The sequence below is a fragment of the Tubulanus polymorphus genome, chromosome 6 (assembly GCF_964204645.1).
Source record: "Tubulanus polymorphus chromosome 6, tnTubPoly1.2, whole genome shotgun sequence".
NCBI classification, from domain to species: domain Eukaryota; kingdom Metazoa; phylum Nemertea; class Palaeonemertea; order Tubulaniformes; family Tubulanidae; genus Tubulanus; species Tubulanus polymorphus.
Genome location: NC_134030.1, coordinates 13,628,577 through 13,653,620, shown reverse-complemented (window position 1 = coordinate 13,653,620; position 25,044 = coordinate 13,628,577). Strand labels below are relative to the sequence as shown.

Sequence of the window (25,044 nt, the reverse complement as noted above, 5' to 3'; positions counted from 1 at the left end):
CCAAAATCGAGATCAATATCTCCATATGATTTAACCAATTCCTGTCCTGGTAAATCTTTCAATGCTGATCGATCATTGCTAACGAATTTCGTTAGATTGAAACCTCCCACACGGGTTCAAAGGGTTAACTCCCAGGGCTCTCTCAGTGGGAAGACCAAAATCCAGATCAATACATCAAAGTTTCTCAGTTTCTCAGTATTGTCGTGACGATCTCATTATTGAATAAATGACGATTACTTTAGGCCGTTCTACGTAGGGCCCAATTGGAACAACTTGTTGAAGGTTGCTAAAAGCTGTTATGTATTTTTCATTTCTGGGCTCTATCTCATAGACAGTTTAAGCTAATTTAGTGACATTTTTCGGATGGGTTATCCTAGAGACTGTTTCTCCATAGTGGTTGGTAAACTATTAATGAAATTTCGGAATCAGTTCATTTCTATAGCTGTTGGGTATGTTATGGCTAGCCTCTAGCCTGATGATGATTTTGAAAGAAATTATGTATAGGTTTTAAGCTAAGCAGACGAAGAAACAAGGTATCAATTTTTTGGTTTACCTTTGTCGGCGATTTGAAGTTGGCATTGAGCCAATTCATGTAAAATCGCGGTACGTTTTTTTTATGTGAGAATGTGTTTCATTGGTTCACGACTTGAATTTCTTTTACAAAACTGGATACAGGAGCCTCCAGGTCAAAAGGCTTTACTAGATCAACTGTTTAATCACCCTGTAGAATAATTTTGTTATATTCATTTGATTATTTCAGTTACATCCAGACTTGAACAGGGATAAGTCTTCACATGATAAATTTGTACAGCTGCAGAATGCTTATTCTGTATTGAGTAATAAACGATTACGTCAAGATTATGATTTGAGTCTTCCCAATAGAATTCGAAATCAAAACATTGCACGAAATATGGCGCAGACTTATAATTTCTATGGCCAACAGCATCCTAGTCGCCATGGTACATATCAGTAGGTATTGACAAAATAACGTATTTGTATACCTACACGTACTGTTAAAAATAGGCCCATACCCAGGGGGCGTTAAGTGCAAATAAACACCAAGGGGCCTGAAATATTATATGTAGATTCTAGTAAAATGGGCTGTTTTTACAGACCAAGGCCTACGGAATACAATTTCCACTCATAATATTCACTACAAAAACAGTATGTATAATTTATAGTTAGTTTGGTGATATGACATGAAGTTATTTGTGGCCATCTTTTCAGCTAGACATGGTTCCCACAGAACAGGGAAATTGGGAAAAACTTGGGAATTTTGAAATGATACTTCCCGGTTTGGAAATATTTGGGAATTTAAGAAATTTTCCTCAAATCAGGGAAATATTTGGGAAATTCATTAGGCCCTACGTTTCACTTATTGCATTTGCCAAGGGGCTACTTTCTTCTGCAATTTCACTTGAAAATCACCTTAATCAACCAGTTACCAATAAAATGTTTACTGCTGAGCATGATGATATCTGTCCTTTTCCATTTGGGAAAATTAAAAAATCACCCATGAAATACTTGGAAAAACTTGGAAATTTATAATTCATATAACTGTGGGAACCATGGCTAGAGTATATGCCCCAAATTGAAATGATGGCTGCCTCCAACAAAGATTACCAGTGTCGTAAATCCCCTTATTCCAAAATCATCTAGGAAAGATTGATTACTCTGCAAAGGCCCTAGAATATCAGATTGTATTTTAGAGAAGGACAGCTCTATGAATCCCCTTTATAAAATATCAAACTGTATTGGTCATAGTTTGATGCATTAAAATCCATTTTTCTAAAATAATAGAAAATTATGTGTAAAGATGAAATCAGCAAAATCACAACTGTTTTATGTTTTTCTATTGATTTAGATCCACAGAACCTCCTCCATTTTGGGATGAGACTATATGGTCAATGCGGGATAAGTCAAAGGATAATACAAGTAATCGCCATGGTTACTATGGGTTCCGTGGAGTGAATCGTGTTTCCAATACAGTTATCGTTGCTGGCTGTTTATTATTCATTGGTATTGGTGCTACGCTACATTATTTTGCTGTCAGGTAAAATCGACAATGGTGTTTGGGCAGATGAGTTTTTCCGGATCACTGATTGCCCTGATTCCTTGGTTTTCTGAGATATGGTCCTGAAAAACTGATGTCTGCTTTTATACAGGATAGATGAAAAATTCATTAATTCTTACATTCTAAGCAAGTTCATCTGCAGATTGTGGGTGGTCTCTTCATTCACCTCATTGTAGCCTAACGCTAAGTGAATAATCACCTGTTCTGCAATCTGGGTGCTCGGTGGAGGAGGGTTTTTAAAATTGTTTTTCCCTGCATGGAAAATTGGGAAATTCTCACTCTTTTCTTTAAAATCAGGAAATTTGAAGAGAAGCTCTGTTTTTCAGATAGCTTTTTAGCCCACTTGGGTTTTTTGCGTTCACTTTTCATCCGTCGTCCATAGACGGAATCCCTGATACCTGGCAATCGGTTGTGTATGTTGCCTGTTGTGTGAAACACACACTCGTCTATAAGAATGCTTTCGCAGGCCCGGCAAAAGGATAAACACATTGTTCGGCCACTACGGAAATCTGGAAATCAGGAGTTGTCTCATGTATCTTTAAAAAGGGTGATAAATCAGATCCGAATAATTATCACCCTATAACTTTGCTAAATACTCTATCAAGCAACTTTTCCAACACCTACTCGATCATGACCTGATTTATGACAAACAGTCGGGCTTTCTTTCAGTCACAGCACTAGTGACCAGTTCCTAGCCATTACGTCTCATATATTTCAAAATTTTGAACTAAACAAGGATGCTTGTTCACTCCATCTTGATATTACAGCTGCATTTGACACAGTCCCTCATAAGTTGTTATTACATAAAATTCAAGCCTATTGGATAAGAGGTAGGGCCTTAAATACAATTTCTGATTACTTCACAAACCGTAAGATTAGAATACATCTTGAAGGGAAGATTTTTGATGAATCTGAAGATGGATAGGCCTATATAAATAGTTCTGTACCACAAGGTTCGATACTGGGACCTCTACTTTTTTTTCTTTACATCAACGATCTACCAGATGATCTGAATTGTATTGCTTTCCTTTATGCTGATGATACCTCAATCTATAATACAATTGACTCCAATAACCCTGTACCTGGTTTAATGCAGTCATTCAGGATGATCTTAATAAAATCAGTGAATGGGCATGTCGTTGCGGCCTTTCATTCAAACCTGGCAAGAGTTGCGACATGACTTTCTCTAAACAAGTTGAACGTACTTACAACCCCCTATTTCTCAATGGGAGTCAAATACCCATTAGCAACAACCATAAACACTAAGGTTTCATTTTGGATGTTAATCTCAATTTCCAATGCCATGTTGATCATACTGCCGATAAAATTCAAACACTCCTTAATCCGTTGAAAGCACTATCTCGCAAATTGAAATCGTCACATTTAAATACTATCTACAATTCATTTGTGTACCCTCATCACTTATATTGTGATATTACTTTACAATAGTGCTGATAAACTGTCTTACCGTCGGTTAGAGCGACAACAAATCTTTATGTATAAATTTTTTGGAGGCAGCTCTCCCTCATACGTTAACTCTATTCAATCAATATTACAATGTTGCCACCAGGGCATTTTCGTTATATTAACCCTTTCCGCATACCTGCACATTCATCTCGAAAATTAAGAAACTCTCTCCTTATAACTTTAATGTTACTTAATTTCCCATATTTTAAGAACAATTCAAATTTTTTCTCAATTCAAGTCAGCAATCTATTATAGAAAGTCTCACCTTAACTCAACATCCACCATATTGCTTAATAATCTAAACCATAAGGAGGTGATTTGCCTCAATAGGCTACGAGTTGATTTACTTTTAAAATCTCATTTATTCGTCCACAACTTTCAAAATATAATAAATCCCCTATGTGATCACTGGCAAAAAAGATACGATACTAAACACTTCCTTCTGAAATGCTGCCATCCAACCCAACAAATTGACATCAGAAACCTACTCATGGACCTTTATTCAATATCTCCTGGTTTGAAAGACTTAATAACCAGTAAAACTATTTTTTAATGATTTTGAAAAATACAGCCAAATTCATCAATAGTTTTGCTGGACGTATCGGCCCCACTCCGCGCGGTGGCGCCACCCCGCGGGAATTACGCGAAGCAGCAGAACACAAACACGGCCACTCTCTCAATTTTCAATGATAGAAATCGTGTGTGCATTTCAATTATTTCGGCTGTTAGGGTTTTAAGGCACAATATAAGTTGATGATGTGATATTGCGATGTTAATAAATGATAATTCCGCAGTGAAGCTAGTCACGAACGGTGCCGATTGAGTGTAAAGCTGCCAAAAACACTGAAATGTGCGTAGTTGCGTAACTATTTGCAGTGAATTGCAGACGAAACATGAAGCCTTAACGGCCGTTTAAAAAAAAATTATACCAATCGCAATTGTAAAAATATAGCTGCAAAGCAGCGATAACGGGTTTTCTGCACAGTCTTAGAATCCTGTTCAATGGTGGATTTCAACAAAGCATTTGATAAGGCTCAACATCAGCCATTACTAAACAGGCTATTAGGAAACAGTATCAATGATAGGTCGCCCAAATGGCTCAGCAGTTATCTCTGAACGGAAACTTGTAACCGAAATCAACGGGACGCATCATCTTGGAATGAGACGGTCTAACTAGTGGAGTCACGCAAGGTAGTATCCTAAGTCGTCTTCTGTTTAATGTCCTGACAAATGACATCCACAGTAATCCAAAATATACCAGACCGAGTAAATTTCCAAAACGACCTTAACACACTGTTCGACCAAAAAACTTAATGTTCCGACAAAACCACGGGGACAAAACCAAAATTATGAATTGTCGCGGGTGACAAAACCAAAATAATGAATTGTCGCGGCGATAAAACCAAAATAATGAATTGTCGCGGACGACAAAAACAAAATATTGAATTGTTGCGTGCGACAAAACCAGAATAATGAACCAGAAAACCAAACTAGCGGACCAGGGACACCATGCTCACTTGGAAAGTGGTTTCAAATGCTCAACAATCTAACAATTTCAATACATAACGCCCTCTAGTGACCATATACAAAAACCAATGACCTTGAAACCCACCACAATCATAGAACATGTCAGCAGCTATGATTTTGTGATTGATTGTGATAACAAAATATGCCTCGTTACCAATTTAATATGGAAATACTAAGTTATTCTACTATTCAACGCCCCTGGTGACCATATGCAAAACCCAATGACCTTAAAACTCACCACAATCGTAGTACATGTCATGAAATACAACTTTGCAATTGATCATAGTAACAAAATATGCCTAGGTACCAATCTAATAAGGAAATACTAAGCCATTCTACTATTCAACGCCCCCTGGTGACTATATGGAATAATTAATGTCCTTAAAAACTCACCACAATCATAGACGATGTCATGATCTACAACTTTGCAATGGATCATGGTAACAAAATATGCCTTGGTACAAATATAATATAGCAATACTAAGTTATTGTATTATTCAACGCCCCCTGATGGCCACATACTAAAACCAATGACCTTGAAACTCACCAAAATCATAGAACACGTTATGGGCTACAACTTTCCAATTGAATATAGTAACACAATATGCTTAGGTATCAATTTAATGTGGAAAAACTTTTTCCCACCTACGAATGAGTACTGATGACACCAAAATGGCCGCCAATTGCGTCATAATTGGCTGATCAAAAATACCAGTCCCAGGTATAAAACATCCCTCTCTAAAGAATACCCATCAGCAGTTGCAATGAGAAATGGCAAACCAGTAGGAAGCTACAGGACCTAGAATTCTGGCCAAAATTGACATTTTTGGGCACTAAAAAGGTCATAGGACGGCCATCTTGAGTCAGATCGACCCAATTTTCTTATGCTGATGGGCCTTTGGTAGATTCAAATATAAACGAAAGATCAAGGTAATTGATCAAAGCGTCTTCAAAATTTCCCCATGAAAACTTCGAAAATGTTTAAAAAGTGCTGATTTTGGCAAACAACAATGGCTGCCAGTCGGCCATCTTGAATCTGACGGGGCCAGTTTTTGGGCTGACGATGTGTCTAGGGTAGATACATGTATAAACCAAATATCAAGACATTACCTTGAAGCGTCTTCAAAATTTCCCAAAATAACTGGATTCCATCTATGGACGGACGGACGGACGAAAAGTGAACACAATAGCCCGCTGGGACTAAAGTCCCAAGTGGACTGAAAAAGAATTGTCGCGGGCGACAAAACCAAACTAATGAATTGTCGCGGGTGATAAAACCAAAATATTGAATTGTCGCGGGCGACAAAACCAAACTAATGAATTGTTGCGGGCGATAAAACCAAACTAATGAATTGTCGCGGGCGATAAAACAACAATATTGAATTGTCGCGGGCGATAAAACCAAAATAATGAATTGTCTCGGGCGATAAAACCAAAATAATGAATTGTCCCGGGCGACAAAACCAAAATAATGAATTGTCCCGGGCGACAAAACCAAAATAATGAATTGTCGCGGGTGATAAAACCAAAATAATGAATTGTCTCGGGCAACAAAACCAAAATAATGAATTGTCGAGGGCGATAAAACCAAAATATTGAATTGTCACGGGTGATAAAACCAAAATAATGAATTGTCGCGGGCGACAAAACCAAAAAAAAATTGTCGCGGGTGACAAAAACAAAGTATAAAACCAAAATAATGAATTGTCGCGGGCGTCAAAACCAAAAACAAGAATTGTCGCGGGCGACAAAACCAAAATAATGAATTGTCACTGGAGATAAAACCAAAGTAATGAATTGTCGCGGGCGATAAAACCAAAATATTGAATTGTCACGGGCGACAAAACCAAAATAATGAATTGTCGCGGGCAACAAAACCAAAAAAAGAATTGTCGGGGCGACAAAACCAAAATAATGAATTGTCGCGGGCGACAAAACCAAAATGGTGAATTGTCCAGGCGACAAAATCAAAATGGTGAATTGTCGCGGGCGACAAAACCAAAATATTGAATTGTCGCGGGCGATAAAACTAAAATTATGAATTGTCGCGGGCGACAAAACCAAAATATTGAATTGTCGCAGGCGACAAAACCAAAAAAAGAATTGTTGGGGCGACAAAACCAAAATAATGAATTGTCGCGGGCGATAAAACCAAAATAATGAATTGTCGCGGGCGATAAAACCAAAATATTGAATTGTCGCGGGTGATAAAATCAAAATATTGAATTGTCGCGGGCGACAAAACCAAAAAAGAAAAATTTCGTGTGCGACAAAAACAAAATATAAAACCAAAATAATGAATTGTCGCGGGCGACAAAACCAAAATAATGCATTGTCGCTGGCGATAAAACTAAAGTAATGAATTGTCGAGGGCGATAAAACCAAAATAATGAATTGTCGCGGGCGACAAAATCAAAATCATTGTTTTCTCGCGTTATTTTAGTTTTGTCATAATGTCGCCCTTATTTGCATATTCGTGTTATTTATCTTATCAGCCACCATACTAAAGCTTTAAGGTCGCCTAAAACTCGATAAACACCTCAAGCGACACAGCGAACGATCTCCTTTCCCCCACAGCGCACGCTTATTCCGAATGTCAAGTGTGAGTCCAGCATACGGATAGGAGTGTGTTATATACTTGTATTTAGTAAATACCTTGTGGATTTGACAATGATCGGTATGTACTGTAGGAAATATAGAGTATTGATGGTATTGATATAGAGGGCCGCGGCCGAATAAAGTAACATATTCTTTTATTTTGATACCTCGTCGCCATAACAGCTTTTCTCCGCTATATCTCTTCGGCGTGTTTAGTTTAGGCCTACGACTACATTGTACACTTATGATTTATCTTAGTAAAAACACGGTAAATTTGGTAAAGAAAAATAGGTATCGCTAAATTAACTGCTTGACGCCCGCAGCCAAATCACTGGTAGTAATAAATTAATTTGTACTCGATTTGATTCTCAGAATGAGGAGAAACTCGCAGCTAATTCCCGGAACGACGATGTAGTGACACACGTCGATTTGTCGATGTTTACGGCTCGACAATGCTTTTAAAATCTAAAGTAGTAAATTTCCTGAGTATCAGTAATATAATTTGATGAGGAAAATGGGTTACTGTTAAAATTAGTTTTTAAAAACCGCGACAGAACGTGCAATCTTTCGGTAATAAATTTGTTAATTTATGCTTGAATTGATAATCGATGTGACAAGTAACGTGCGGTAGATTTTGGAAAGACGACTTAGAAAAACATGTCGGCTCTTTGAATGGGGCTCAATTTTCGATGTTTACGGCCCGACAGTGCTTTTGTAACGTTGATTCTTCAAAATTCGCACGGAGTATTTGTAGATCGAACTGAGCTGAATGATATCAGACGGATTGTATCGGCAACAGCAGTAATGTAAAAAAGCCTATGTACTTTTGACAAAAAATGTGTGGAAAAAAATGATAATAATAATAATAATAATAATAATAATAATAATAAGAAACACGCGAATCTCAATAGGGTTTTCTGTGATGTAACTGAAAACCCTAATAAAAATGAGATAGAACCTAAGTTAAAATTCTGGCCATTTCTAAAATGTTATTAATTATTATTACTAATTTTTAGTCAGTGCGGAACGTTTAGTTTTCCAACAATAATGAGGGGTGGTAGGTAGTCATGCAATTCAAGTCATCATTTATTACACGTTACTTCCATGTTGTTGAAAATCCACCGAGCTTTCATCTATCCATCCAAATATTTAGTGGCTTTCTTCCTGGTTAACCTTATGATCTGAGCCCCTTTCGTCACTCGTACTTGGTATTAATTTCAGTGCGGTAATGATTCTGATGATGATAATTTTCACTGTTGTCATTAGGCTACCTTGCCCTGATTGTCGTCGGCATCATCATTACTAGTACTGTTTATGATCGTAACTATATTTGCTATAATTGACTATCACTGCCGTTGCTATCATTGTTATAATAATAATGGTATTGATAGTTATTATTATTTTCCTTGCTATAAATATCTGTTATGTCATTCAAATGTAAATTCTTGTGATTTAAGTAACATTATTTCATCCACAACATAACATATATAATTCTTACTTTGTATTGCTAATAATGTCCTTTGGACTTCAGCAAGCATGATACTTGTTCATTTACTCTGTATGACGTTAAGTTTAATATAAAAAAAGGCCTCAAGCTGAGGGCCATGAAATATGCTGAGTGTCGCCGCAGGCCACAGCACATAGACATGGATATTCTTCTGTTTTCATGATGGAATGCCACCAGCTATCAATTTTTCCTGAATCTTCCTCATAATCTGGAAGCATTTCATCGATTGCAAACTTTGTTAGTTCTCTGTAAAAATATCCATCATCAGGATTAATGAAACGCCCCGGGTTAAAGTTGTCCTTTAAAGCCTTAAGGCCTTAAATGGCAACGGAGTGTGACCTTATGCTAGGATCAATGCATGCTAGCTCTTTCAGTACAGAACTATTGATAGGTAATTTACTTTGCATATAAAGCCCACAATTTATGAACACTTTTTTTATGTCAGCAAAGAAATTTATCTTTGTAAGGCTATCCTCATTGTTAAGCCCTTGGAGTGTTTCTTCACCGATAAACATGTCATGTGGTTTGAACTGGATCTTATCATCAGTAAGGTCAATTTCCAGTAGTTTCTTAGCAGACTTGTTGACAATGTTTTCGGGTTCAATGAAACAACCGAAAAATTCACAAAAGACCTTAAAATTTAAGTTGTTGTTCATGGAGCTTATTGACAAATGTATCCTTCCGCTGAAATACACAAACGTATGACTTCAAAATCGGGAGAACTGCTGAATAAAAGTTAATGATACGCATTGTACGTTTAGCCTGATATGTGTGATGCCTTAAGTGTGATGCAAGATTAATTATGGGCATTTAGGACTTGACAATTTTGATCCTGTGAGACAATGGACATAAAGCAACTAAAACTTTAGTATAACAGGGATCAAAATCTCCCGTGGATTTCTACGGTTGGGGGTCCATTTTTATCGTTCTTGAGATTGATGTAGATCCGTTGAGAAAATGAAAGGGGGGTTAGGGTCTTGGGGAAAAGTTGATACTTAGATCGTAGCATACTTAAAGAACAGACCGTAAAAGCTTCTCATAACTCTGAAATCTTTTTTTAAAACATCATTGTGAAAAACCGCTTTTGTCTAGAGCCACTGTACAGATTAATAATACATATACATGGAAAAGTGCTGCGCGGGAAATCTATATTTAGAATCTGCGGTCGCGCGCTTCAATTCATCCAACAAAGCATAGCCTACGTGCTCAATGAAAGTAGTCATTGTTTTAATTCAGGCACAATACGCTTGGTTTGAGTGATAGATTTGAAGGTTATAGATAGGGGCTCCTCTTGGGACTCTACCACATGTTCTAGTGATGTAGATATCGTCGGAGCCATCCTTTTCATGTACTCAAGACATTAACAACGAACCATCACCCACATGGCAGCAGTCTTATTTTGTCATTGGAAAATGGTCCTCAGGTGCGCCAAAAACACCTTGAAATTTCAAAATTTTCTTGGGGAGCTCCCCTGATTACGGGCTTTTTACGCCTTTGGTGCTCGCAACTGTTAGCTTGGCCAGCAGTAGTTAGCCTCTAATACTTTTATTTCAAATTTTTCCCCATTTTTTAAACTCCTCTGTTTTCATCCCTGGCATAAACTACGATTCACGGTAAAAGTGCAAAGTTTAGACCTACCTCAGCTGATGATATCAGCCGTCAATGCACAAAGATCTGGTTTTGTCACAGTAGTAAGAGTTGTTCAAGATGGCTTCTGTGGAGGAGCCTCCAAATGTTCGGTGATGGGTATAGTACTTATAGATCGTAGGTTTTTCAAATGGGTTGCTTATTTCAGATGGCTGTACAGCCCCCTGACCACGGCTAGAATGTTTTACCCGTTGTCCATGACAGACATAACATTCAATTATGCAGGCAATAGGAACCGTTTTATGATTTATTATAGACTAGCTAAATTCCCGTCCAGAGGAATGAAATAGCGATCAAGGATAGTAGAAATCGTTCATAGAAAAGATCGAACACTGAAATTTTAAAATCTAAACCATTGCATTTATTACACGTTTATATTATTTACAATATTACGTGTCTAATTGGGTGCATGGACAGTAAGTGCGCTGGCCCTGCTAACCCTTGACAATGCAAAATATAGCATACCATGGCTTAAAACAGGAGAGGAAAGATCTGTGGACATGTTTGGTAAAATACACCAATCACCAATATCAGACAATGGAAGAAAACAACACTTCCGCTTTGAATATCTTTTACCGACTAACCTTTATTACGTACTACATACACACTGTGTTATAACAGGGTCATGATAAGTTTGCAGGGTTAACAAGATCAATGCCAACTGCGGTAAACGTTTGCCCCTGTGACTTGTTAACAGTCATCACGAAACATGGGCGAACAGGAATTGAAGTCTCTTGAAGGAAAAAGGAAGTTTGGTATCTGATGGAATTAGAGGAATTCGTGGAATATATGTTGTCTGCATTGCAGATGGACCAGTGAGTATAATGGCTTCAATCAGATTGGGCTGTAGAGATTTCACAACACACCGTGTACCATTGGTTATATGGAGGGGATTGAGAGAATGCAGAATAATGATCGGGGAACCGATCTTCAGTTCCCAGAAATGTGGGAGTAGTCCTGGCGAGTCTAAGGTGTTAAGAAACTCAATTTTGGAAATGAACAGCCTCTCCATCTGTAAGAGCTGTGTCTATAGAGCGGTACTGGGTGGGCAGCAGCAGCTTCAGTCATCGCGAGGTGCAAATGGTTGTCATTTTCAATTAAACCATATTTCAGGCCAGCTTCTCAGAAAGTATAACGTTGATAGCCATCTATTGTTCTCAAGTCAGAGAAATATGTAGGCCCACAAACATAGTGTAACAGTAGTCGCAGGAAATAACTTCTTGCTGCTTTGGACCGATAGTGTAAACGTGACCTATGCAAGGTCTGTAGAAAATTCCAGAACACTGAGAATGGGGTTGACTTATTGTAGGTGTAATACAGTGGAGTTTCAGGGTATATAAGTGTTTAAGCATAGTTGTCATGAGAGCATAATGTGAAAAACTCAGTCAATGTGGTTTTAGGTGGAGCACTGTTTGCAGCAGCCAAAACATTTGGAGATTTAAAATAAACTTGCTGCCCATTTTCAAGGTGTACTTACTGTTAATTGAAAAACAGGTGGGAAATGCTCATGAATTGGAAAGTTGAATAATACGCCATGGGGCCTCTGTACTACCAACATAACGGCCATGCTGAAACTGCTGAATTTCATCACCATTAGATTTCTGGGTAAGAGAGAATACAGCTTGGGCACATCCCTTATTTACATATTTAAGAACATACTTTATGCTCTTTATTGACATACAAAGCTCAACATTGACATGAGCATTGATTTGAAGCAATAACCATGGGTTGTAAGGGACTATCCAACGATTGTCAACTGTTAAATTTTGCTGCTTGCCATTAAGCACTGTCAGTATATTTGTTGTGTGACCTGATTCAGTTTGCATTCTCCGATAATGGGGATATCCATCATTACCAAGCTTTGTTTCAGTCACAAATGTTTTGGGATACTTCTTGGTGCAAGAATTCTCTGCCATGCAAGGGCTACGCTTATTCATAATGTCCACATGGACCATTAACCATATGTTTCATGACAATACGACGAAGTTCGGGTCAGTATCATGATGGAATTTCCGCGGACACCACTCTGTCAATGTTATCTGACCTGATCTTTGAGTCTGATGGTACTTAATTGAGTACAGCCATGCCAAGACCGTGCCAACTGTTGACCATTTTTCTACACTTCGTACACATGGTCTCTAATATCATTCTTATAGAAATAACTGTGGCCTGGATATTTGTATATACATCAATAAAATACATACGCATAATAATAGAAACAAAATCAGTGTTTTCATACCTGAATACGCATTGAAATGCAATAGGCGACGATTTAGTAAAACAGGCACCAAACGCTCTTAAGGTTCACCCGACAACATCACTACCCCCCTCCCCCCCCCCCCTATAGTTTTACATCATTTTTGGGCTATTTGGTAAACTGATATTTTTCGGTACCAAGATCTGAGGATCTGCGGGGAATTCTCATCCATGTGTTATGATAACCATAGTTTTTACAATTCCCCACAGAAAAATATAAGGAATGTGACCCGGTGTTTCCAAATCAATGTCTCAAATGGCAGCTGGTCATTTAACAATAAGTGTACCCAACGGAATAATCATTTTATATTTCTTGGTTGGTGCAAGTTCACTTTCATTGCCATTTTAAAACACGGCAGTGCTCAGCTATGCAGTTTATCAATGCATTCTGAAGCAAACATCCAGATCGACCGACCTTACACCAAAAAAGATTAATTTTAATTATTACTAATTAATAATTTTTCTGAAAGCTTTGGAAACGCATGTTACGAGGCACCCTCTACTATACCCTGTTACTGGTTACCCCATGAGGTACAAAGTAGGTAAGGCACCTGAAGGCCCGCACCAATACATGAGGTAGTGTTGTTTCCCCTGGCCTTTTGATACAGATAATATCAATACGACAGAATGGCTGTACTTTACTTCAGACATCACATCATGCCTGTCCCTCAACATCATCACAGAGGATGCGACGCGACGCGGTACGGATGTTAGCGGAAAGTAAAAATTAGGATATTCTAGGAAAATTGGCAAAAAAGGCTTGAATTTTAGGGAGGTACTAAAAAACATGATTTTTTGGAATTTTAGGGTGTTTGGGGTTTAAATCCCAGTATAACCGTGTTTGTGCAGCATATAAAAAAGTGTCGGGGCAGATTGAGGTGGCTTGAGGAGTTATAGGGAGGGCAGATACGGATGTGACGCGATGCGGTACGGATGTTAGCGGAAAGTAAAAATTAGGATATTCTAGGAAAATTGGCAAAAAAGGCTTGAATTTTAGGGAGGTACTAAAAAACATGATTTTTTGGAATTTTAGGGTGTTTGGGTTTAAATCCCAGTATAACCGTGTTTGTACAGCATATAAAAAAGTGTCGGGGCAGATTGGGGTGGCTTGAGGAGTTATAGGGAGGGCAGATACGGGTGACTTGAGTGCTAATGGGTTAAGCTACAGGTCTTGGAATTTGGGGAAAATGGCTGTTTTAAGCACAAACAAGGTGTTCTGGATAGTCATCTCATGTCCAATTAACCTAATTTTTCTCATGTCATTTGGCCCTAAGGAGATATTTAAGAGGCTACATATGCACAAAATAGATGAAAGCGTCTTCCAAATCTCCCTTGATAACTTGTAAAAAGTGTAAAAAGTGTAAAAAGTGCTAAACAACAGAGAAAAATTGAATGCAATTCCCAAGTGGGTTAAAAAGTAGTCATCCCTTCGAAGAACCAAGCTGTTTTGTTAACACTAGCCTGTATGAAATAATTGCAATCTAGATTTAATTACCATGTTATAATCTGTAATATGTTACACCCTAAGTTGGTAGCACAGATATTTATAATAGACTTCGAAATTTTCATTTTTTCAGGATGTCACATAATATGAGTCGAACTATACTGGATGAAAGAGACCGAATAAACTCTACATTCTACAAAACAGCAAAAAATGAAGCCATGTAAGTCACATTTCACCAAGTATATGGAACTAGCGTGTCAATTCAATTGCACGGGAATTTAGTTGATGCATTTTATAGTAGCCTATAAATGTTATAGGCCTATATGATCTCCCGTGCCTGTAGAGACAGACCGTATAGGGACTCTGGGACTTGACCTGTGGCAATGGAGACTGGGTCCTTCAATCACTTACTAAGATGTCTGTCTTTTTCGCATAGAAGCCCTGCAGGCAACAGAACTATAGATAGCTAAGATATGTGTAGAGCAGTTTGATTGCCTGTGAATTCATTTTAATTTCTTTATTTCGCACTGAGGAGTACAAAACCATCATGGAGCTGAAAAAAAAGGATATTTAGAACGTACGGTATATGAGAAAAGTAATCAATTCAGTATTTGTATCAATATATAGAAATACCAGTATGTGCTCTATTTGATAATATACTTAACATGTGCAAAATAATCTAAAACGTAGATTCTTCACTATTAGTAAAATTGGTTAATGGGATAATTCAGGAGTTCTATTATTGTTGTTGATGAATGGATTAGATCAGTATCGTTATACAGTAAACCTTACATGAATGGGATCATTTGGGACCAGCAAAAAAATTCCGACTATGGGCAAGTCGGATTTTTCACTTTTTTGTAAAAAATCCAATATGGCCATAGAAAAACGTCCCTGAATGAAATAAAAGTGAAACATGAAAATGAATGAAACTCACCTGTTTATTTATATTTATTCACTATTTCAACATAATATCCTGGTTATGATGAAGCCTATTGTTAACATCTGAAAGAAAAATGTAATTTTATACATGATTAATAAATGATCCAACTTTGAGACAACAATTTGAATAGATTTTATATTTTGGGACCACACTACAACATAGGTGAGTTTCCGACTTTGGTAAAATCCGACTTTGGGACAGAAATTTACTTGAAAATAAGAAGAAAAAAATGGGACCTCTGAATTTATTTGACTTGTCATTTATCCGACTTTTGCCGATCCAACTTATGCAAAGTTTACCATATGATTGATTATAGGGACTTTGCTTTCTTAAATCATATTTGTCAAAGCGATATTTATTGGAGATGAGGTTAATAGATCTAGGTCGGATCATTATGGTCATCGTAGCTAGTAAAAATCATGCCATTCCCGACCACCGGTTGTACTTCTACTGCCATGGATATAGTGCCATAACGCTGTATCATATAGAACTGATAATCCGATAGAAAAATGCCTGAAACGTGTCACCTGTATCCATGATCCAAGATAAGGCCATCATAATGTATTGTATTTAGGTTCTCAAATTTTTGCTGAAATTATGAAAAGTTTTGAGGCGACCAAAGGGCCTACCTGTCAGTGAGTGGTTTTAACAGTTTTACTATGCAATATAGCGCAATCGCCATCATTATCTTCGTAGTGCTCGTGGACTGATTTATTTGAAAATACTTTGTAAGAAAACTGCGAACTTTGCAGGGGCAGATCCAGGGTCAGGGGACAGCACATGTGGAATTTTCATTTTGATTGAGAGACAAACAAATGCAGAAACAAACAAACAGATTTTTGAATTTCTGAAGCATTTTCCGAGCTGTATATCGATTTTTTTTATGTTGAAATAAACATTAGGCCCCATTTTCAGCTCTCGAGGAATTGGTTAATCAAGAAGCACTTTGTGGGCCATTGTATCATCATTTCATCACTGTATTTCTTATAATTATTATGCCCCCGGCATTTAATTGGGTTGTTTTGATTCATATTCTGGCCACCAGGGGGCCGACATGAAAAACAACGTTAACAGCCTAGAGGCCGCAATTGTGAACCAAATCATTTCAAACTTGGTACACAAGTAGGATATTACTTGGGTAGAACCCTTTTTAAAATTGGGTTGTTTCGATTCAAATTATGGCCACCAGGGGGCAAACATGAAAAATGATGGTAACAGCCTAGAGTCCGCAATTGGTGACTGATTCATTTCAGACTTAGTACACAAGTAGGGTATCACTTGGGCCAGAACCCTGTTTAAAATTGGGTTGATTCGATTCAAAAGGATTCGGTTTGAAGGAAACGGCAGACGAGAACCCTGAAATAGTAATCAAAAATTTCATCCAGGTTGAGCTGGACCTTCCATCTGCAGAGATGGAATTCGCAAGAGCCCATCGCATGGGTAGCGTAAAGAAAGACTAAGTCCGCCCTATCGTAGTGAAGTTTTAAAAATACAAAGACCGAGAAACTGTTAGATCTTCAGCGAATAAACTCAAGGGAAAAAACTTCGGTATTTCGGAACAACTCCCGAAGGAGTAGCAGGATAAGAGGAGATCACTGATTCCGACGTATCGGAATGCGAAAGCTAATGGAAAAAAGGCTGTATTTGTATGCGATAAACTCATTATTGACGGGAAAGAGCATAAACTGATAACGCCCATGGACACGAAGTAGGATATCGATGAGACCAACTTTAAGATAGGTGCCATCAATGTGTGCGGACTACTATCTAAATTAACGAAACCGGACTTTGTGGAATATACGAAAAATTTTGACTTTCTTTGCGTTTCTGAAACCAAAACTGATGACGTCGACAGCCATTTAATAAATGATCTCCTACCTCAAGGTTATTGCGCCTTCTTTGAAAATAGAGAACTATCAATGAAAAAATGCGTAGTTGCGTAACTATTTGCAGTGAATTGCAGACGAAACATGAAGCCTTAACGGCCGTTTAGAAATAAATTATACCAATCGCAATTGTAAAATAAAAATGAGATAGAACCTAAGTTAAAGTTCTGGCCATTTCTAAAATGTTATTACCAATTTTTAGTCAGTGCGGAACGTTTAGTTTTCCAACAATAATGAGGGGTGGTAGGTAGTCATGCAATTCAAGTCATCACTACCCATTACACACTCCAGTACCCACAGCTTTCATATATCCATCCAAATATTTAGTGTCTTTCTTCCTGGATCTTACTTAGAGGATATAAACAACTGTAACTTACTTTCACTGTCGGTGAAACCATTCTGTATCACAAGTACTACGCTGCATTGACAAATACTGTTTATAATATTAATCAGAATTGCACTGTTTACTCACTGTGAGCCTCTAAACATCGAAATTTAAGCCCGATTCAAACAGTATCCATCTACGTATGTGTATTGCCTTCTTGTCATTCCCACAGCGCGCAGTACGTGTGTCTGTGTTAGTGTCCCTGTAAGCATTGATAGAGCTGTGTACTAGATCTGTAGTTTTTTAGTATTTTTTATCTCTGCTACTATACATGAGGCACACTGAATGAGGTCAGTCTCGAGTGAACGCAACTGAGGAATTTTTATAGCCTTGTTTGTGCCGCATACAAGCAATAGCATCCTTGCAGTAACTTGCCTGGATAGAGCTAATGAATGCAGCTATCTATACGCGAGAGCCTGGATGACTATATTCTGCTAGCATTACAATATTCCTTGACGGATTTACTTGAAACTTTTGTGAGATGTACGGAACATAGGTACCTCGAGGTAAGTGGAAGGGATCTTTGATTAGAGACCCTTTTCACCCACCAGGGGGGCGTTTTACTTTTGAAAATTCTGACATTGAAAAAGTGCTGTGTGAGAAAAATTTTGTCTTTGAGTTTTCCGCTTCGGCCGAGCACGATAGTTGTTCATGACAGCCCGGAGGCTAAAAAAGTCAATGGCACGCCCTATCTGCAATTAACCGTATGGGCTCTACGGGCTCGAAAATGGGACCCCCAAATTTTTCAATGAGATTTTTGCTCCTAGCTCCTTAACCGTTGGTGATAGAATCGATGTTGCAATGTGTGGTTAGTAGCCCTTTACAAGACACTTGTATTGATGTATGGTTTAAGTAGGTAACTCATATGATGGTCCAGTAGCGCCACCTACAAGTTGTTGGAAATGTATTTTCATTGATATCTTCTAATTGGATAGAGGGATTTCTATAATAATTGATACACAACATAATTAGTTCCTATTCTAATCACTAGGGGGCATTAATCTTGAAAAGTCATTCTATCATCCGTTTTACGGGTGTAATTCTGCCATTTTATTATAGATATCACAAAACCTGGTGTGAGTACATGTACATAGGTATACTAGGCTAAGCAGCTAGATTTGTTGATACTACTGCCACTAGGGAATGGTAGAACACTGTATCACCTATATTCTCGAAGTTATTTTCCCTAAACTTGGTACATTATTACTTTGAACTTAAGAGCCATGGGTCAACATATCCATGATATGGGCTGACCTATGATACAGGCCAACCCCTAGGTGGCACGTCTTCACAGATAGTGGTACATAATGAACCGATTTCAGTGAAATCTTTTGCAACCTCCCTAGTACGGTATTCAGCCCAACAAGGCAGATACCCGTTATCGCTGCTTTGCAGCTATATTTAGGGTTTCTGCTGCCTTCGCAGAAACCCTATTGTATTCCTGCTGATTATTATTATTATTATTATTATTATTATTATTAGGGTTTCTGCTGCCTTCGCAGAAAACCCTATTGTATTCCTGCTGATTATTATTATTAGGGTTTTCTGTTATTTCACAGAAAACCCTATTGATATCCGCGTGATTATTAGGGTTTTCTGTTGCTTCACAGAAAACCCTATTGAAATTCGCGTGATTATTATTATTTTTTTTTTCCCTTTTCCACATAGCTTTTGTTAAAAGTGTAAAGGCTTCCTTACCTTACCGCTGTCGCCGATACAATCCGTATGATATCCTTCAGCTCACTTCAATCTCCAGATACTGCATGGGAATTTTGATAAATCCACGTTATAAAGGCACTGTCGAGCCGTAAACATCGAAAATTTGGCCCCGTTCAATTAGTAGCCATGTTGTGTTTTCTTTCCGAAATTTCTCTCTTCTTTATGAGGAAGAGGTATTGAATTATTCCCTCTCTTCTCCACAATCAATTTCAAAGTCAATTTTTAGGCCAGCCGTAGGCTGAGCCTATTACTATACAAATGGAGCGAATTTAAATGACATGGTTTCCACACAAAAGGCTCTTTTGCTTGCCAAGTGAGGGCATATTCGTATTTTAGCGTATTCCATTCTCGGAATCGTAGCGAGCAGAATTTTGAAATAGGGTTTCATTAAAATGTAATCGACATTTTTCACGAAAATGAAATCGGGAAAATTTCAATTTTTATCAGCCAATCAGGAAGTTGTGTCTTCCCTGTGATTGGTTTATCTGTAAATATCAGCAGCTGTTCACGTGAATTGTCCCGAGTATGAATTACCCTTAAGGCGATGAGTTCCCGAGTATGGATCGCATCAACAGATCGATACAATATTGCTTTATTGAAACAAAATATTTGAAAATAAAAGTAACTATTATAAATATTTGCAACTAATTACTTCTTTGTGTTCCAGTTTATACTGTTTGTCTGTTAGGCCTACTAGATAATCGCTTAAGATCGGGGAAATTGTCTATCAAATTCAATGTACAATTTATTTATATGTTCCCGACTATGGATCCTATCAATAGAATTTAACTTTATTGAAACAAATAAGTTTCCCCGTTTGGGGAGCCGCCGTTACTACCGGAAGTGCTCATTACGAGTTGCATCGTGTTCGTTTCGTGTTGCGGTGCGATATTTTTGGAGTGATATCGAAATCCGGTAAGTAGATTGTGAAAACCCATTGCATGATATTTGTATCACTTATTAGCGAAAAGCGTCGGGGCCACGCCAGGAGTTTTCGCGATTTATTAAGTAGGCCTAGCGCAATAGCCTATTTCTTCGTGTTCGTCCACTTCAATTTTCACACCGCCGATCTTACACGGCTCTGTCGGCGCAGTGATTGCACTTTCGTACCCACACAAATTTTTTCCTTTGTTATATCAGGGAGGTCTGGAAAATAAAGAAGTCAAGATTTGGTTATCACTTTATCATTTCATCGATTTAAATCGACCTAAATGGTAGTTACGTTTTTGTACTATTTATCAACTAAAACGGTCTGAACAATTTTGTCTCAATCAATTGAATTGACAACATTTCGTTTTTGGGCATGTTACTTTTTCGTCAGAACATTTTTAAATCTATAGCTGTATAATCAACACATTAAAATGATTTATTCATGCATATCATTTTTAAAGAGATGGTTACGTTTTATAAGAGATGGACTTATTTCTGTAAGGAGGGGGGGGGTACGAAAGTGCAATAAACCGATAAATAGCGGACACGGGCTTGTAAACTGGCTTCGATTTTACTTAGGGGGTTGTTGATTGTCTCACAAAAATGGCACTAGATATAATAGGCCCTATAGGCCTAAACTGGAAATAAATATTAAAATGTCACGGAAATATCATGAGTTCTTATTGTTTCTAGTTCTGCCATTGTGATAAACAATTGCCCATTAAGAATCGGTATTTGCTGATGTGACTGTAGTAGGCCTCAGGCCTATGTGAAACCAGATGGGATAAAACTCCATGCCTCTGCCGTTCTTAAATATCGGCCCAAAAGTTGCTATAGTCAGGTGATATTCTGATATTTCTAGGATACCAGCAAGTTAACACTTAACTACGAAATGTTTATCTTATTGTTTTAGCCCACTTGGGACTTAAGTCCCAGCGGACTATTGCGTTCACTTTTCATCCATTTGGCCGTAAACAGAATCCAGTTATTTTGGGAAATTTTGAAGACGCTTCAATGGATTGTCTTGATATTTGGTTTGTACATGTATCTACCCTAGATACATCTCCAGCCCAAAAACTGGCCAAATCAGAATCAAGATGGCTGACTGGCAGCCCTCATTGTTCGCCGAAATCGGCACTTTTTACACATTTTGAAGTTTCATCCAGCGTTTCATCCGTTTTGTTATCGATCAGACTCAATCAGACCGTAAAAGCGTCTTGGAGTATTGTTTTGTCGATATATTGCACAATAGCCTACTGCAGCTATAAATAGTACAACATAGCCTTCTAAAATTACTTGATCCACAGAAAATCGATACACAGTTGCGTTGTCTATATCTTGAGTTCGACTGAATGCAGTGACAAGAAACCAACAGAAAATACACATGTCATAGATGGCGCAACCATCTGGCAACTGTGTAAATGGTTTTAAACAATGAAAAAGGCTGTCTTAGTGATTTTATTATTGATTTTGTGTAATTCTAATGCCCATTGTGCATCTAGAGCATTCCAAATATATAAAATTTTCTGAACGAGGTCCCCCAGACTCTTCCGTAAGGACGCCTTTGGCGCTCGCTTAGGCGTCGGTTGATGTTACTACTCCATTCTTGAAAAATTTGTAATTTCAATGCCAATATATTTTTGACAACCGATTATGACCCCTGTTCTTCCATTATGATTTTATATAGTCGCGTAGTGATCCTTAACTGCCAATTGTTTATCAGAAGTTAAAAGAAAAATACACTATATCTACACTGCTATTTCTGTGATATTTTTTGAATGTATTTCCAATTTATATTTGATGCCATTCTTGAGAGATTATCAATGTAGAATCCAAGCATGTTGATTTCTTGACGACATTAAGGGATTATTATGGATATATGATTGCATGTCAGCTAAATATTTTATAAGCTGAGCTACTACTACTTCCCTTTTATACTTAGATTGATGTTGACAAATTTTTTTGCTGAATGAGACCATGGCATGTTTGTCATGCTAGTTAGTATCTGTTGAATTTAATTTATTATTATTCATTTTCAACTATTCATCAGGCAGTGAATAGGCCTAAAATTGGTCAGGGTTTTTTGTTTTAAACATTTAAAGACCTAATAAACTGATCTCAAGTAGGAGATAACATACTAAATTACATGTTCAACATTTATATATGACTAATAACGTGAGCATAGTTCAAATCAATTCAAAACATGTGATGTACTTCAATTCAACATATACATCTCCAGTGCCAACAAACTAATGTTTAGTGTCGCAATATCACACATTCAGATCACAATATTCTGAGGCCTCATCTATATAAAACCATTTTCCTCGAGCTCAATTTCAATATCTGTTATTTCAAAGTTATATATTACCTACCATTCATATTTCAAATTTTTGGATGACACTTTTCTACAAAATACTTATGGCCAACTGATTGCAAAGCTCTACATTCTACAACTGCCAGTCAGTTGTTTACTGGTTATTTAGTCCTATCTAAAGTTTCAGTGACCTCGCACCTATCACAGAACACTTTTAAACCTTTTTTTGATAAATTTCCCTACCTACCTCTTTCAATGATTGTCCTCCTGAGACCAGGGAGGAAAGTTTTCCGGATTTATCCAGAATTCTGGATTTTTCAAGCCCAAGGTCATTTTCTGAAAAGCGTAAAAACGATGAGAAAATGTGAGGGGGGTTAGGGTTTATTCCAAAGTTTGTTGGTCCCAGTGGCCGTAATAGCGCCGCAGACCGGACATTTATTTTGTTTTACAGACGTTTAACAAGTGTCTAATTTCCTTTTGTTACAATTATTGATCTTTCCGCGATAGCCGTGCACCTGTGTGACGTGACCTCATATGTATAGTGAGAAAACATAACGTCATGTCTTTATCAATACAGTCATTCGAGTAGCACAGCGCACTATCTACATTCTACAACCGCCAGTCAGTTGTTTACTGGTTATTTAGTCCTATCTAAAGTTTCAGTGACCTCGCACCTATCACAGAACACTTTTAAACCTTTTTTTGATAAATTTCCCTACCTACCTCTTTCAATGATTGTCCTCCTGAGACCAGGGAGGAAAGTTTTCCGGATTTATCCAGAATTCTGGATTTTTCAAGCCCAAGGTCATTTTCTGAAAAGCGTAAAAACGATGAGAAAATGTGAGGGGGGTTAGGGTTTATTCCAAAGTTTGTTGGTCCCAGTGGCCGTAATAGCGCCGCAGACCGGACAACATTTATTTTGTTTTACAGACGTTTAACAAGTGTCTAATTTCCTTTTGTTACAATTATTGATCTTTCCGCGATAGCCGTGCACCTGTGTGACGTGACCTCATATGTATAGTGAGAAAACATAGCGTCATGTCTTTATCAATACAGTCATTCGAGTAGCACAGCGCACTATGTTCACTTATTTAGGGGTTCCACCTCCACTGCTTGAGACGCTGATTGTTAGTGAAATGTGGACGTGCCGCATTGGAAATGGACATTAATTTCCAAATATGGTGATTGTTCATGGGCTCAAGATTGCTCTTAAGTGTTAGGAAAACGCTTTTAATTTCAAAAATTTCCTTGGGCCGAAACCCCAAAAACCCCCAGGGGTTGCTTCGCGCCTTCGGTGCTCACAACATCGGGCAGATGTATAACTTTTAATTTTCTGGATTTTTCTTCTATGGTGACTTTCTTCCCTGTGAGACACAGGTGTTTCTGTGTGGTCTAAATCTTGTTCTATACACACCATTCCCCCAGCCTGAGCAACCTTTGGTTTTCGGAGTTAATCAAACTAGGTGAAACATAATGTCCGTTAATCGGAATTAATTTCTGGAAATACTTCCAAAATCAAGCGCATTCGGTTATTAGTTTCGACCACTAGTCGACTAGCTACGAAAACCAAATTTGGCCCTGATTTGACTCTACGTCAAAAACATAGCTCTTTCAAACATTTTAAATCCTAATTACATGCAACCAGAGGGAATCGTACTACATCTCCATCATTTAAATACAACCTGAAAGGCAGTCAAGGATTCACAATTGATATCAATTGAATGAATTGTATTATAGGTAATATCTATTTAGCATCATCACAGAAAAATAGAAACAGTTATAATATGAACAGTTAACTTATCCACGTAGTGTTCTTCTTCTGAGACCGAATCTATATACCCCAGTAATTTCACTTCGTGCACTACTATTATGTCCTAATGTCATTCCGTTCATTTTAGACATTAATTCAAAATCTGAAAAACAATATGCCTCGCAAAAAAAATTCTTGTCGCATAAAGAATGTTGCAAAAGTCAGTTACTTCATTCTGCACCCTTCTGTATGATATGCCCTTTCTATGAAAAAATGTTGTAATGATGTTACATTTAATTCCTTTTTTACAGATACATTCACACAGATCTTCAAACATGCACAGGGTTGCAGCCCCTCAAAAACTGCAGGAGGTTGCATGTTCCTCCAATTCAAATACATTTTCAAATGATAAGAATCCTTCCGAGGATTCACTTTTACATACTGAATATGTATCTTGCTCTCTTTGTGAGCACCCATCAATTGAAAATACATGCATTGTTCAATGTCTGTTGGCAAGTTTTCATCAAGCCAGTCCCATCTTTACTGTTGAATCGATAGGCAGACAGTGTACATGTAATGCTCTTGTAGCTGTCTGCT

At 37.7% G+C, this 25,044-nt stretch overlaps 1 protein-coding gene across 3 annotated transcripts in view; it reads left to right on the top strand.

The window, feature by feature from the left end:
- The window catches only part of LOC141907200 (uncharacterized), a 59,673-nt gene that overhangs the window by 15,394 nt on the left and 19,235 nt on the right, over positions 1–25,044 (top strand). For all 3 annotated transcript variants that reach the window (XM_074796779.1, XM_074796778.1, XM_074796777.1), the window contains exons 3-5: positions 761–969; positions 1,865–2,053; positions 14,654–14,740. In XM_074796779.1, coding sequence (XP_074652880.1) covers positions 761–969; positions 1,865–2,053; positions 14,654–14,740 — 485 coding nt within the window. The remainder of the gene's footprint in view (positions 1–760; positions 970–1,864; positions 2,054–14,653; positions 14,741–25,044) is intronic.